The following is a 15,978-nucleotide window of genomic DNA, read 5'->3' on the forward strand; positions in this document are numbered from 1 at the left end:
TAAACTGCCTTACAGGTCAGGATGTAACATCCAGCTCATGTCTGAGGTTTATGCTTTTAGCAGTCTTGTCCTCAGTACAATTGCTGCTGACATGCTTAGCCTCACTCACCGCAAAAGTAGAAATTACAATAGTAGAAGGAGTATCTATAGCCCTTATAAGTGGCGATCAGCTACATGAGCGGCTATTGGAGAAATTATTGGATGTTGTGATAAAATAAGTTGAGATGATTCTAAGGACTTTAAATAGGTAGGTGGTGGGAGAAAAGATTTAACATTATTAATGATAATAGCAATACATTGATTAAAACAGTGGTTTCATTAGTAATCTCTACATAATTATTTAGAGCTGGTCATACCCATCAGTGTAATGTTCAGTCAACATGCATTAGACAATTATAGTGCAGTTTCTGTTCTAGTCATTGTTTGCTTGTCCACTTTACTAAAGCTTGACAGAATCACTCACGCAGGAAAAAAGCAATTCATGCACAGTGATTACTGAGGGCCCTCTCTCTAGAGACTGGCACAAACACTTTGGGCTCTCCACTGAGCTACACTATGGATGGGATGCCATTGCTCATTTGTGGCAGGGTTGTGCATTAGTGCTGAATTGCAGCTGTGCAGAATGAATGTGAATGATTTCACTCGGGCCTTTTCCAGGTGGAGCTGCTCGTTTGGATGTGCTTGGACTGACATGGCTGGCTCTGATCCTCACAGTGACTGCAGAGCTCACGTGAACTTCCTCAGAAACAAACACACACACGCGAGTGTGCGCGCACACACACACACACACACACACACACACAGCCACCTGCCCACACACAAACAAACAAATGCACCCCCCCCCCCCAATCTCAATCATAGGTCATACATATTTACAGTACATGCAAACACAAGCACATATGCTCTAGCTGTCTACTGATCCTCTGAAGAACCACTTTGTGTCAGTCAGAGCCTCCACCAGAGGCCACATCTCTTTTTTTTCTCTGTGAAGACATACATAAAGAAGAAAACAGTCAAAATAATTAAAAGAACAACAGCAATGATAACAATGCCAATAATAAAAGAACAACCTACTGAATATGAAAACACATTTAGACTCCCCCCTCAACCCTCACTCACCTATTCGTTTTTTGTTTTGTTTTGTTTTGGGTTTTTTGTTTGTTTGTTTGTTTTTTTGACTGTCTCACCTCTGACTGTCTACAAACAAAGCATATGTTGTTTAAAAAGGGATCAAGGAGGAAAGCTTGGACTCTTTTAGCCTGAACATTGGTGTTTGTCATTACACTATGGTTTGATAAGAAGAGAGGTACTCTACAGAGGAATGCAAAGCCTTTTGGACTGACCCCAGTGCTGCTGCTCCTCCAGGACTGGCCTTCCTCCCTCTATCACAGACACAGGTTCACAAGCACTGAGTGATCATATCCCTTTTTTGAAGATCATTCTTTTACAGTTTGTGTTTTTAATACAACATTTTCTCTTCTTTCTGAACGGTTTGTGTCTGGAATGTACAAGAGGACTTCAATCAAAATGAAATGGCATCATTTCCTGGAACAGAGAAGCAAAGACCCTCTTTAAGTGTATTTTGTGTGCATCCCTGTAAATAACGAAAACTCTCTATATATATATATGTATATATATATATAAAAAAAAGAAGTTATATGGGTTTTAGTTGGGAGCTGGGAAGAGGAAGAGAAGCTGGGTTATTAGCAATCAATAGCTTATGCTTGTATTTGGTCATCCCCAGTAACTGTTTCAAAAAATCAACCAAGAGTTACGGCAAACATTGAAATCAATAAGCCTTCCTGTCTACGATTTCATATGTTCAATATTTAAACATTGGTATGGCGGGATTAAATACCAGGAAAGAAAACAAATTCATAACATACTGTATGTCTGCCTTTTTGGGGTTGTGGTGCATGTGACGTTTGACAATTATTTCTCCTTCTGATGTGTTGCAGTGGCCCTCACTGCTCTACATTGTCACCTACCTGTAAGTCTATTCTTTCATTGTTGCATATTCTCTTAAATGACCTGCATTGTGTACAGTATGTAATTCTTACCTAACAGATACTGATAGGATCATGTTAGCCACCTTTACCCCAAAGGAAGCTCAAGTGAAGCTTGGTACAAACAGGGTTTGTTGCATTTGTTTCATATCACCTATATTAAAAAGGAGATGATCAACTTATATGGCTCAAGTGTGCTTCTACAATGTAAGCCTCTTTGGTTGAGAAAATGTTTGTATTTTGTATTGCATCAAAATGTTAAATACCACATTCAATAATCCAACCGCAATTATGCATTTCTCTTCAACTGACTTCAATATTGATAGCAGTGTATCGGATATGACGTATGGAATTCAAAAGATAAAAAAGGTCTTATGTTTTTTGTGAATTATATGGCACAACTTTTAAATGTGTTCAAATTGTAGCATGTGATTTGGGTATTTTGTTTAATTTGTATTGACATAACCTTCTTTATAATTATGGATTACTTCCCCTCAGATTAGGTGAATTTACACATCCACATAAAGTGCCTTTCTGAAGGTATTACTGCCCATGCATCAAATCTAACTTTGGGAACCATTCAAGAGCACATTTAAACTTGCTTTTTTTTGCAAATGTTCAATGATTTTTGAATTTCCTCTTTCCTCAAATGGGCGAATGCTTTTGAAGTAAGCCCTTCTGATACTCCTCCTGCAGTAACACTGGAAAATGTTCAAAAGAGGGAACTTTGGACAAGTTTCAAGCACCTCTATTGTCCATCCCCAAATGTTCCTGTCCCTATTAAAGTCATTAGGGAAAAGTATTTCTCCAGCCAATAGTGTTTAGCTCCTTTAGCTCCTGCTGTTGCATAAGTTTGTCCTCTGTCACTCTCCCTCTCAGGGTGTCCGAATACAAAGTAATCATGCATTTTTTGGGATTCAGAAGAATTGCAATTTAAGCTCTTTTTAGACCCACCGTGTATTAAAGGATTAAGACTAAAGCCTAGGTAGGAGAGGAGATTTATGAGCTTAGTAAAATAGGAGAGATGGGCCCAACCTGTTTGGGATAGCTTCACCTTCCTACAGTCCTCTATAGTTGATGAGTGTGGGATGTTTAGGGAACATTACGACAATGAGCAATGCTTTTTCAATGATCATTCTGACAATTTGATTTTATTCTCTTTTTTTTTTTTTCTCTTGTTCTTTCCCTCACTGTCATTACACTCTGAATTATTCCCTGCATCCCAGTGGGTTCTTATTCTGAATTTAAAAGCCAGCGCAATGCTTTTTTGGTTCCTGCGTAGCTCTATTGAAATTCAAGAAAGGCGTCCATGTTGTAAGCTACAATAAAAGCATTAGAAAGTACACAAATTGTATTTTAATGGCTTAATTATTCTGCCTGAATAACACTCACAAAATTACTTTGTTTACAAAATTATCACATTTTATGTCTGGAAGACACACAACTGAGTCCTTGTATTTATCCACTACAAAAAAACGATCAAACATCTCTTCATGACTAGCATACTTAATGATAAACAATAAGGTAAGCACTGTTTATTTTTATAGTAAATGATCAATGCTTGTTTATTTGGTTACCATAACGATTACTCATGATAACAAAAGGAAAATTAAATATGCAATTCAGACTTCACTTGCAGAGTTGAGTATAATTAAGAGCTGATGCACACTGATCAAGGCCTGCAGAAAGCTGTCCTCTTCTTATTAGGTCACCATTTGTTTTGTTTATGCATCAGATTTAACTTTACAGTTCTGTCAAAGGGAATTCATGTGTCATATTATGTTATTATGTTATTTCAGTTCTATGTCAAGTTTATCATCTTTAAGTAAAAAGTAAGAGTAAGGTCATCGCTCATTGTATAGTGTTTTTTTTTTTTTTTTTTTTGGTCTTTTTTTTGTTTGTTTTGTTTTGTTATTTTTAATGTGATATGAGTATTTCTGCTGTGTGTAGCACTGTACCTTTTCAAAGGAGACTGAACAAGACCACACAATAAAAATATTTGCCACTGTATTATCTTATGAATTTTTCATCAGACTTTTGATGCAAATGAGGGCTGTTACTTGCACTGCAAGAGGCAGAGGCTGAGCTCTTGTTTTCTCTCTCCCCAGTCACATGGGTATTTATTATCTTGACACAGTTTGCAAAGTGCCACTGTCCCACAGGTTTTCACTCTTCCTTCTTTCCCAACTTGTTCTCTGTCCACCTCTTTCTCACTTCACTCTGTTCTCTCTTGGTGCTTTTTGGTAGTATCTGAAATATAGTGTGCGGTAAATTAAAACTATAGATGTGTTTAAGATGTAGGACGTCTTGACATTACAACAGTTTAATGCACTCAGTTTTTAAAGAGACTAAGAGTATAAGTTTCAGTACCAGGCTAGATGTGCTCCCGAACGCATTGTTTCTGTAATGTTCCAAAATGTTTCACCAGACACATGAGATGATGGTAATCTATGGAGTAAACCTCTGTTGAACAACTCTGAATTATTCACGACTAAGTGTGCCTGTCGCCTCAGGTTTCCTTTGTGAAGTGTGGTGTCTGTACTATCAGATGGCACAACAGTGTCTGTGTCAGAGAAGCAGTGTTCAAAATTCCATGAGACACTCGCTCCACAGGGTCATCCGTTCACTGAGGCATTTTTGTAAAAAGTCTTTGTGATGGTTATAGGCCTGGTCAAGCATATTGGTGGCAGAGGCAGCATGAAAACAGCTTGACAACAGCAACTTAATATAAACCGTTTTGACAGAGTTGAGTCAAAGTGAGAATTCTGTTTTGTATGAAGTCAGGTTGGAGTATTGTTTCTTTTTTACTCCTTATTTTATATTAAACCATTCTTAAATGTATATTGTACCATAATGTACATAAAAGAATGTAACTGATTATAAATATTAATGATGAATGGTTATCTCATTTAACAATTCACACAGTAATTAATCTCAATTCATCTCATGACTCATCAAGGAACCGTTTATAGGGAAACACTCTATTCTCTTCCAGTGTGTGAGCTGTCAGTTAATGGACCTTTGATCCTCAACTTTCACTATGCAAACAGTTGGATCCTGTTAATCAGGTGCTTGTTTTAAACGCTCTGTATCAGTCTTCTCCACCCTGTAGACAAATTACATTGGCAATACACAATGGCCATGTGCTTGTACTAGTGTCATCACTCTTTACAATCCTGTGACCAGCAGTTAAAAGCTCAGGCAATGTGCTGGAGTAAACAAACACATGACACATGACACCCTTACTAACTTACATAGCCAAAGGACTTTTTATTTGATTTTACTAAATTCAGATATTTCAAATTGAATAAATACATTTTTCCCCATCTTCTCTTTAGTGAGAATCGTTATAAACCTTATCAGTGTATGAGAGAATTGCCTTCTAATTATACAGTCCATTATAAAATATCACATATACTGAAATGTATCTAACATTAAGGGACAAATTAGTTAGCAAAGACCCACTGACAAAGTGGGTTCTTTAATATGCAACAGGTCAATACCTCTAAGTCTAGGAGTTCCCATAATGATCATTTGTTGCAGGTAGAACGTTACCTATACCACGCCCTTAAAGAGGACAGTATGCAAATACTCTCCCTACAGGTATCAGGTTCTTAGTCTGTCCAAGACAGGAGAGAGCTGACAGTGTGCTGCTGTACTCATCAGCTGAAGGGCAAAACAAATTGGCTGATAAATGCAAAGGACAGTCTCCAGACCAAACAACTATTGTCCAGTTGATTGTGTCCGCTGCCAGTTCAGAAATGCCAATAGCAGATCTGCTTGGTGTGCGCTTTGACATGCAGCTGCTGGGCAAGCTGACTCTGTCCGTTGCTGCTGTACTGCTCATCTCCTGGGCTTACAGATTCTACAGCTCAAGGGCTCAGGACCGAACTCAACTCAGCAACAGACTCGCTCAGCCCAGAAACAATCCGACTGCTCCGGAAACATGTAGCAAATGCAAGATGGAACTAAAACCGTGTAATAAAGGCACTCTGGAGGATTCTGTGGAAGAAAACCAGTCTAAACAATCCCCACAGAACACAGAAGAGGACACTCTCAGACAAGAGAGAAATGATGCGGTGACAACAGAAGAAGACTTGCACAAGTTCAAATACTGTGCGACAGCTGCAAACTCTGAGGAGAGAGTTCCCACTGCAGAGGAAAAAGATTTTACAGAGGATGTTTCCCCTAGTGACATTAAGGACACATTTGGCACAGATGATTTAAAGTCAGGACTGACTTTGCCATTGCCTAACGCTGATGAAAATCACCCTGTGAGCCCAACTGGGCGCCGTTCTCCATGCATATTCAGGAAGTTGGAGGGTAGTGTGGGTGTGGGTAGGGAGTTAAGGCAGAACCTGGATCACCAAGGCACATTTTCTACCTTTTTATCCAAAGCAGAGATTAAAGTAGAGGATGCTGATCTCGTGCTGGAAAAGCCTGGCAACCAGACTGTTGAGGTACGTGGAAAGATCTATGATTATTATGTCGAATCTTCTTCACATTCCATTTCCAACCTCCGCCCCACTTCCTCTCTTGGAAGCCCAACATATGGACAATATAAAAGCAGCTTTATGTTGGAGTCACAGCCAGTGGAGTTGTCAAGTCTTAAAAGCAACATCATGGAAATCCCTCGAATAACCAGTCCTGAACCCTCCTCTATGATCATGAGAGATAAGGCATTAGCCGCTGAAATGTCTGAGGACCCACATTTTCCCATCAGACCAGAGTCCAAAAGACCCGGCAGGCATAGACTTCTTCGAAAGGACAGTTACATCACAGCAGCCTCAAACTCAGAGCTCCAGATGCCATTACATTCATCCATGGCCTCAACAACACAAATTTCCTCTCCCGTGTCATCATCTAAAGATCTGCAAAGCTGCCCTGTCAGCCCATCAGCTTCTGATAAAGATACATCATACCTAAGTGAACTCTTAGATGAGCAAAATTTGGAAACAGTAGCTGGGGCCAAATTTTTAAACTTCTCTCTGGAGAACATAGGTAGCTCAGAACTAGAAAGTCTGGCAGGTAAACTTGACTTAGGCAACTGCTTGCAAGCACTGTGTTTGGCCAAAAAACATGGGCACGCCGCTCTCCGACAAGCTGCTCTCAGAGTTATGTCTGACAACTATTTTGCAGTTCTTAGAGACCCAGACCTGTATGGTAGGCTAAAAGCTGGAGACCGGGAACAAATCCAAAAAGAGCGCATGCGAGGTAGGCGATTCCTGATGGTAGCAGACATGGAGTCTCCAGATTGGGGTAGGCATTTATCACAGGTATCTCAGTCAGATTCTGGAAAGACTTCCAGTGGGATATATTATTATGATGACTACAAAGACACATGGCACCTCCAGGGCCACATACCTGAGGAAGTCTTATCAAAGGGTTGTGCCATGTGTACCATGGACAATTATTTGTTTGTTGCTGTTGGCTTCCAAGGCAGGGACCGCAATGCAGCTCCTTCAAGAAGAGTATTTTGCTACAATCCTATAACCTCCATTTGGAGTGAAATCAGTCCCATGAATGAAGCCAGGCCTCACTGTAAGCTTGTGGCTTTGCAGGGCTTTGTCTATGCCATTGGAGGAGAATGTCTTTCATCAGTAGAGCGCTATGACCCTCGTTCTAACAGATGGACCTTCATTGCACCACTGCCTAATGAAACTTTTGCCGTAGCCCACCGAGCCACTGCTTGCAATGGTGAACTTTTTGTTACAGGTGGCACGTTGAAGTACACGCTCTTACGCTACAGCCCCAAGACTAACACATGGAAACAGTGCCTGATGGTGGGCACCAAAGAGAGGACCACTGAATTGGTGGCAGTGAGGAACTTCCTTTACCGCTTTGATGTCAGCCCTTCACTGGGCATCAGCGTGTACCGTTACCATGCTGTGGCACGGCTGTGGTATGAGTGCTGCTCCAAACGTCTCCTCTACTGTCCTGCCTTCAAATGTGTTACCATGGATGATATCATTTACTGTGTGAGTCGTCAATTCACCATGAGGTTCCTGGCCGACGATGTGTCTCCCAGCTTTGTTGCGGAGGATTTGAAAGTTCTCTCAGCAGCCAAGGGCATCTTGTTTCCTTTTGTCCTTTCACTTCCTGATAAGAGTGCTCTACAAACTCGAGTATAAGCAAGGTCAGATCCCTGAAGCAGAGAGCTCTAAAGAGGAGAACAAACACTCGATGATTGTGTTCTCAGACTGCATTAAGCCTGATATAAGTTACTAGAATGCACAACCAGCTCAATCAGGGGCAATAGAAATGAAATAGTAACACTATTAAGGGCAATTATTGTAGTGCAGCATGAGATTTATGAAGCCCACGCTCCTGGCTAAACCCTGCGTTTCACTGAGAGCTGTTTGTTATTTGGACTTTCCATCCACTCTGCTATCCATGTCAAGTCTTAAATCTTGCTAATGCCTAGTACCACTTCTCAAAGTGGTTCACATAACTAAAATGCTTTGAAACATGGAAAGTAAAATAAAAGCAACTAGAGCAAAGCATGAGTAAACTGTTTAGGTTCTGGGGTCTGGAAAAAATATGATCTGCATTTGAATGGAGATATTCAATTCATATTAGCAAAAAATATCATGTATTTTCCACTGTTTAGGATCATTTTAACTACTCTTTATGTTCCTTTAATGGGTTCTCTAAGAAAGGATTTAATTCTTTACTTGTTCCAAGTTCATGTGAGACAAAACTAGTTTTTCATGTATGACAAAAAAAAAAAACATATGTACCCAAACAAAGTATATTGTCAACAAAAATGAATGCAAGTTGAAGTAATCTCAATGAATCTCAGTCTCATTGAATTGGTGCATGGTTAGTGTGAAATTAATCATCTGTGAAAGATAGATCTGCTAGCAGCTGCTTGTTCTAGTGGACTAATGGACTAACAGAATGTATGGATTAATTTAAAGGTGTAAAAATGATATTTTCTCTACTCTTCCACACTTCCATCTAACTCAACTTAAAAGTACACTTGAATTTGCATGTATGATAATGACAAAGGAAAAGAATGTCCTCGCATTTTTTGTTCTTTTCTTATTTTAATTTTCAAATTCAGGTTTCCCTCTTTTGAACTATTTGAAGAGCTAGTCTTCTATGAAGTAGCCTCCATTAAGAATTTGAAATCTTCCTATTGCTCTTACGCAACTGGTGTCTCTCTGAGGACTGTATTATTATCCCCTGAGCTACTCAAAGGAAGTGTCAAAATGCATTACAATCTGTATGTTATAGTTAAATAAAACAGAATCACCATCTGTCCGGTGAATAAACAATTCCTCCATTGTGATTGAAAATTCCTGTTTTATAGTTCTTGCACAGTTACAACACCTATTGATATGGCAAAAATCATTTGTGTTCCTTGTATATTCACTGAATTTAAAGTTCACTTATCCTGTATTTAGGATTACTGTTACTATTACGATTACTATTACTATTACTGTTACTATCACTATCTAACGTAGTGAGCACGGCAACTGCATAAAATCAGAATTTAGTGTGTTTGCTAAACAAGAGACAAAAGCAGTGTGAAAAAACAAGCAGCATATGGTATATGACCAGTAGCTTAAGGCCTTCCTGCCAGTGGTGTGTTGCCATAGCGCCATCATGTGGCTATGCCATATGATGGAACCCTTAGGAATAATGTCTGATTTAGTGTTCAAAAAGCTAGCACAAACAGACACACAGACAGCCAGTATATGCTCTAATAAATAACAGAGGAGTACAAAGAGCTTCATCTGCATTACAAGACAGCATGAGACGTGTGACACAGATGGCTGACCATCAAATATGAGCATCTTTGATTCACTGTAATTAAAGTGTCTGATTCCTTGTAATTAAATGTCTAATGGAATGGGAGTTTGATAAGTCCCCTCTGAATTTTCCTCGAGTGTCTCAGCTTGTGGTTCTCATGAGTGGTACAGTGTAATTGAACTGTTGATTTCTCTACATGGCTATTCTGGTACCATAATGAAACACATTACAGTGCCCAGAAATGTGTTTGAGAAATAGAATTTGTAGGCCACCGTCCTCTGCATTGGTAAACATGACTCATAGCCTTTTTCTGTCTCCCTCCTTTCCAGACACATATTAAAATAGCCAAGGGCTCACACATACTCTCTCTCTCTGTCACTGTCTCTCACGCAGACACATCATATGCGTACATATATGCTCACGCATTCAAACATACATATTTATTGACTTTCATTTCAAAACATGTTGCCTAACTCTTCTTCCATACTTCAGACTGTGAACGTGTAAAGCACAAACAGCTTTTTTTTTCTTTTTTTTTTTTCTTTCTGAAGAGTTTTTCCCCATGGGTGGTGGTTGATGTGTGGAGTACTGGTGAGATGAAAGAGTCTACACTGAAGGCAGTTGGGGCTGGCTGGATGTGTTATTGGGGACTTGCTTGCAGGGTTGGCTTTTCAGCTTCAGATTTTCGGAGCTGCAATAGGTGGGACGTAGACTGCCAGAGAGCATACGTGGTGCACTGGCATGGCGAGGCTGGCAGAAAGCACTTAGTGGGTGCAACGGATATGTTGCCCGGTACACACTCAGTGTGGGCACAGCTGCCTGCTGCTGCTGTATTTGAGCATGCCAAGCTTCCAGCAGACCAAAGTTAGTAGGAGGAACTGAGAGAGAGAGAGAGAGAGAGAGAGAGAGAGACGGAGAGAGAGAGAGAGAAAGGAGAGAGGGAGGAGACAAGGGAGTAGGAGACTCAGCTGTTCTTCACTGCAGTCATTAATTACACTCATGACAGATTTGGAACAAATCAAAGGCTTTGTGTCTTGTTCTTGTTTAACTGTATACCACTGTTACTTTTGTCCTAACTCAGTGTTTACAGTGTAAAAAGTTCATCAGACACTTTTAACAGAAATGTTTCTGAAAACATTTTTTTTCTTCAATTTATATTATTTAAGACAACTAAATGGTTCACATTCATCTGTTGGGAATTTCTCAACAAAATCCCTTAATTAGACGTTTTGTTGTGGATAAGAACCTTCTAGTACCTTTGACTGGGTGGTCTGACTTCTCAGGAACCCATGCCAGTTTGTCCGAGTTCCAGGAGCGCAGAGTGGGCAGAATGGTGCTATTTCGACGCCCATACATCTCATCATAGAGGGTGACAAGATAGTGTGACCTGGGAGTACCATGGTGGGAGAGCAGCAGCCTGGCAGGGAGACCCTGGAACACACATAAACAAATAGAGGACTGAAATAACATCAGTTCCTCAGTGTAAAGCTGTGGGTGGAAAATTTATGCAGTACATATTTGAATAAAGCACCACTTTTTCCCCCACTCATACATAACATGAAGCTGACTGGGGGGGGGGGGGGGGGGGGGGGGGCAAAAGGGGCACAGATAAATTTTTTGCCCCCTCAGTTTTAACTGTAGCTTAATCATAATGTACACATTACGTTCGTGCCTGTGTATGATTGTAGCAAAGCCACTCCCTGCTTGCGCAAATACAGTTAGTGCGTGGGAAAAACGCCTCTTGTTGTCTTTGGCGGAGGGGCAGGGGTAAATATGCAGCCAGCCTGTACCATTTAACCCAACCTGTAAAATAAACATTTCGGGAGTGGTTTTCATTGATGTCTTGTAGAACTTATTGTTGAGTGCATGTGCAGTGCCGACGCCCAGTGAGAAAAATATATTTATCTAACTAATCTTACAATGGATATTAGAAGCTGGCTTAATAAGCCAAACATTTCTGTTGCTGCTTCTTCAGATGGTGCAGCAGTCTCCTCAAAAAAAAAACTTCTCAGTTGAGCCAGAAGCGTCAGCATCAGCCACCGTTGCCCCAGGTAGCAGCGTCTCCTCTCAGCATGTCCCCACGGACGACCTCGGAATAGAGTCCCCTAGCCAGGTCTGTCTCGAACATTATCCATCGCAGAATTTTGGTGGCAATAACTGAGCATTTAATAAACAGCGGTACTCAGGAGGAGAATGGTTAGAATACTCAGTGTCTTTGGATGCAGCCTTCTGCTTCACCTGCCGAAAGTTTAGCTCTGGCACAGATAAGGCTTTTGTGCTATCAGGCTACAGTAATTGGTGGCATGCAATGGATCCCACTAAGGGATCCAAGACACGAATCCTCCAAAGAGCATGTGACATGCACCACTCTTTGGAAGGAAAAAAACAAACAAATATAGTGCAACAGGAACCGAGGTATCAACATTAGCGATTGCTGGACAGCTAGAGAGAAATCAGTTGTACATGTCTGCCATTATTGGTATAACTGAGTTCCTTGCATCAAATAGGCTTCTTTTGAGGGGTGCACTGGATGGAGTTGATTCAATGGAACACGAAGGGAGTGGGCTCTTTTTGTCATTAATGAATTACACTATGAGAAAAGATGCTGAACTTGCTCAGGTGCTCAGAACCATACCAGCCAACGCAACATACACTTCTCGTGGCATTCAAAGTGAGATTATACAGTTAATGAGTGAGATTGTGCAGGAGGAAATCATGAACGAAACAGGAGACTCCTGGCATACACTTAAGGTTGATGGAACAAAAAGTCCAACCGGCTGTGAAAATATTTCCATTGTCGTCCGCTATCTTACTGAAAGCAATGAAGTGCGTGAGCATCTGCTCTCTATGGCAATGAGTCGAGAACTGGATGCATTGCCGTTGACGAATTGTACGCTGACAGAACTAAAATCGGCCTTGGCATAGACATGATCTTAAGTCAGTGTTACAAAGGTGCTAGTGTGATGTCTGGAAAAAAGGGGGCCTGCAAGAGGTGCTGCAGGACAAACTGAATAGGGAAATACCATGCATTCACTGTTTTAACCATCAGCTGCATTTAGTAGTCTTTTAGTAGTTGTGTATGACTTGTCCTCTGAAAATGCTCTTCAGTAATTTCTTGATGTTTGTGATAGGCTGTGCAGGTTTGTCAGGAAAACCACTGTGGCTGCTCAGTACACCGGAGAAACACTGAAAAGGCTCCTTGAGCAACGGTGGACGGCACACCTGGCCGTGGCATCGGTCATTGCGAGATGCTATGACAAAATTGTCAGCCTTCTGATCGACAATGATCGCTCACGAGGCGTGTTTAACACTGACATAAAACTTGAGGCTTCAGCCTTAGCCAAGACGGTGACTGAAACTGATTTCCAAATCATTGCCTCAGTGGTACGTAAGATCTTTCTGCCACTGGATCCTGCAAAAACAGTTCTTCAGGCTAAAGCTACTGACCTCTACACAGGGGTGAAACTTGTGCTTAGTGTGATAAAAGGCGTGGCTGAGATGTGATAGCGAGTTTGAGGCATTGTGGGTCGGATGCAATTTACAGCTGAGGGCAAAATGGCGAGAAAGTTTGAACAGGGGCCTTGAAGACTTTGTCATGGAAAGGGCAGAATGATGGGGCAGACGAGACCAAATGCAAAAGATTCTTCTTCAGCACCCTAGATGCTGTGATTGGAGAAATGACAGAAAGGTTCAATGAGCTCAACAGCCAGTTGGTCCTAGCAGTTTGTGCCTTAGATCCCGGCAACAAGGATTTTCTCAATACTACAATGGTTAAGCCACTCCTGGATCTAACCAAAACAGATTTGGTGGAAGCCAAATTTTCTGTTGCTGCTCAGTTTGTGCAAAACGAAATCGCTCGATCCAATAGGAATAACTGGACTCCGCTCGATGTGTTGCAGCAGCTGTCTGGGCCTTTCACCGCTATGCCCACTGTTTACACTTCATTTAGGCACGGGCTCACACTCAGAGCATCTACAGCTACATGTGAGAACTCGTTTTCAACCCTCATGGGCATTTTCTGTCGGCACAGAGGCAGCATAATACACCAGAGGAAAACCCAGTTAATCCAACTAGCATGCAAGTAGGATCTTACTTCAAGATTCAGAGAGAATGAATGGAAGTTCTTTCGGAAGTTCAATGCAAAGTCAAGGCGATTACAGCTTTTCTGAAATGATAGGATGATATAAATTTTGACCTACCCCAACCTTTGCATATTCTTGCTGTGTCTCACATGTAAGCCAATAGAACCATAGGGTGCATGATTATTCTCCTTATATTTTTTTATGTCATTGATGCTCCCTCTCTCTCTATTTGTGTATGTGTGTGTGTGTGTGAGTGAGAGAGAGAGAGAGAGAGAGAGAGAGTGAGAGAAATACTAACAGTAGGGAGAGATGAGGAGAGGACAGAAGAAGTGAGACAGTGGAGGGAGGGGAGTCAGTGGACAAGGCATTAGGGTGAGTAAAATTCCAACCTCTCTCTGCATTGTTAAATTTTATTATGCCCATCCAAGCCTGCATCACGGTAACTCAGACCAATCTTACACTAGAAAATGTTGTCCCTTACAAATCTCAAATGCCCCCTCAGTCATCGCACCCTGCAACCAGCCCTGATTAGATTGGAAATCAAATATATAGTGCAAAGTTCAGAACTTGTGGCCTAACCTCTGATTTGCGCAGGGCTTCTCGTCTGACGATGACATCTGGCTTGTGCTCTGTCCGAGGTTTGTAGTCCAGCCGATGCGTGCTGTTTGCTGTCCTGCTCTGTCGAGTGAACTATCTCACACAGAGAAAAACAAGATGGAGGGAACTGACAGTAAACAAAACCCAAACTCAGCATAGCTCACACATTCATATCAATCAAAGTTGTATTTCTAACCACATCTCTGTACAACCACTTCTGCTTACAAGCCTCTCAGTGATGACATTAACCTTGCTCTCCAGTTTCTCACTCCATGAGAATATGCTGACCTGGCTGAACTGTACATCTCTCTCAGATATCACTCCTACATACATCTGAAAGCTCTCTGAAGAGCTGAATGACCACTGGGACTGCAGCCACAGATGCAGTGATGGGACAACAACCATAAGAGGATCAGTGACATGCATTAACTGTTAATATTTGCCTGAAAGTATAACTCAGAGACACATATTAAAGTGGGGCTACAAATGTGACATGCATGATGAATTTTGCACGATCCAGGGCATTGGGATTTTCATTCACATTACTGTATTTGGTCAACGCATTTGTCCTGCTTCCCACAGCTTGTTACATTAAACATTAAAATGGATGTTTTTGCTGCTGTTCTCTGCTTTTATAGGGCAGATTTAAGAAATATCCAGTTGATTGGTTCTAAATCGTATTCCTTTTATAGAAATGTGAAGAGTTGTGTATATGGATAGCGCAAATTTAGTCGTGCAATAAGCAATACACAGGCTGTGAAAATAAAATACACCTAGTGTACATTTATTTTTACTTTAGATAGATAGATAGATAGATAGATAGATAGATAGATAGATAGATAGATAGATAGATAGATAGATAGATAGATAGATAGATAACAGCATCATAATTGTGTATTTTCAATGCAGTTTTTTTCTCTCTCTCTCTCTCTCTCTCTCTCTCTGAGTAGTTCATGCTAAGTTAACTACATAAATCACATTTAAGCAATAAGGAATTTTCCCTTTTGCTTACATTATAATTATCAGCTCAATTTAAATTGATTAAGTATATGAATATTTCATATGATATATTAATTCATCTGTTCGTTTTGTTTTGGGGGTTTTTTTTTTCAGCACTTTTTAATGCCCCCATGGTAGTTTAAATGTAAAGCCTACCTGTAGTTTCTCCTCCATCCAGTTACCAATGAGAACTTTGTTGGAATACTTCTGCTCTATTCGCCAGCCAGGTTGGCTCCATTTGTTGTACTCCTTTGCTTTGTTGTCCATGATCATGTGACATCTATGTTCTGCTCCTGATGGTGTCACACATTACAACATGATAAGATGTTCATCTACAGGAGAGTGTTGCACACCACCAGGTTTTCATTGTGACATAGCCACAGTAAGGGAAGAATTAGTTTACTGTTACCATGGAGACCACAAACACTCTGAGCTAGAGAAGCTGCTGTGAGAGCTCTAAGAGGCTACAAATTTCTGCATGAATGAACAACATGAACACTACCAATAAGTCAAAATGTATAGTAAATTATGTTTAG

At 40.7% G+C, this 15,978-nt stretch overlaps 3 protein-coding genes across 3 annotated transcripts in view; 2 read left to right on the plus strand and 1 right to left on the minus strand.

Moving 5' to 3' along the window:
• Positions 1-734, plus strand: part of igsf21a (immunoglobin superfamily, member 21a) — a 138,719-nt gene extending 137,985 nt beyond the window's left edge. The window contains exon 10 of the mRNA XM_030778542.1: positions 658-734. Within this exon, the coding sequence (XP_030634402.1) occupies positions 658-734 (77 nt within the window). The remainder of the gene's footprint in view (positions 1-657) is intronic.
• A 5,030-nt stretch (positions 735-5,764) lies between these two features.
• klhdc7a (kelch domain containing 7A) lies at positions 5,765-8,137 on the plus strand. The gene has a single exon (XM_030778737.1). It carries the CDS (start codon positions 5,768-5,770, stop codon positions 8,135-8,137), a length of 2,370 nt encoding a protein of 789 aa, XP_030634597.1. The 5' UTR covers positions 5,765-5,767.
• A 2,178-nt stretch (positions 8,138-10,315) lies between these two features.
• cfap107 (cilia and flagella associated protein 107) lies at positions 10,316-15,804 on the minus strand. The gene is made up of 4 exons (XM_030778685.1): positions 15,599-15,804; positions 14,426-14,536; positions 11,021-11,195; positions 10,316-10,642 (listed from the first exon to the last, which is right to left on the minus strand). Exons 1-4 carry the CDS (start codon positions 15,713-15,715, stop codon positions 10,371-10,373), a joined length of 675 nt encoding a protein of 224 aa, XP_030634545.1. The 5' UTR covers positions 15,716-15,804; the 3' UTR covers positions 10,316-10,370.
• Between the last annotated feature and the right edge of the window lie 174 nt (positions 15,805-15,978).

This window comes from Chanos chanos, chromosome 6 (assembly GCF_902362185.1).
Source record: "Chanos chanos chromosome 6, fChaCha1.1, whole genome shotgun sequence".
Lineage (NCBI taxonomy): Eukaryota > Metazoa > Chordata > Actinopteri > Gonorynchiformes > Chanidae > Chanos > Chanos chanos.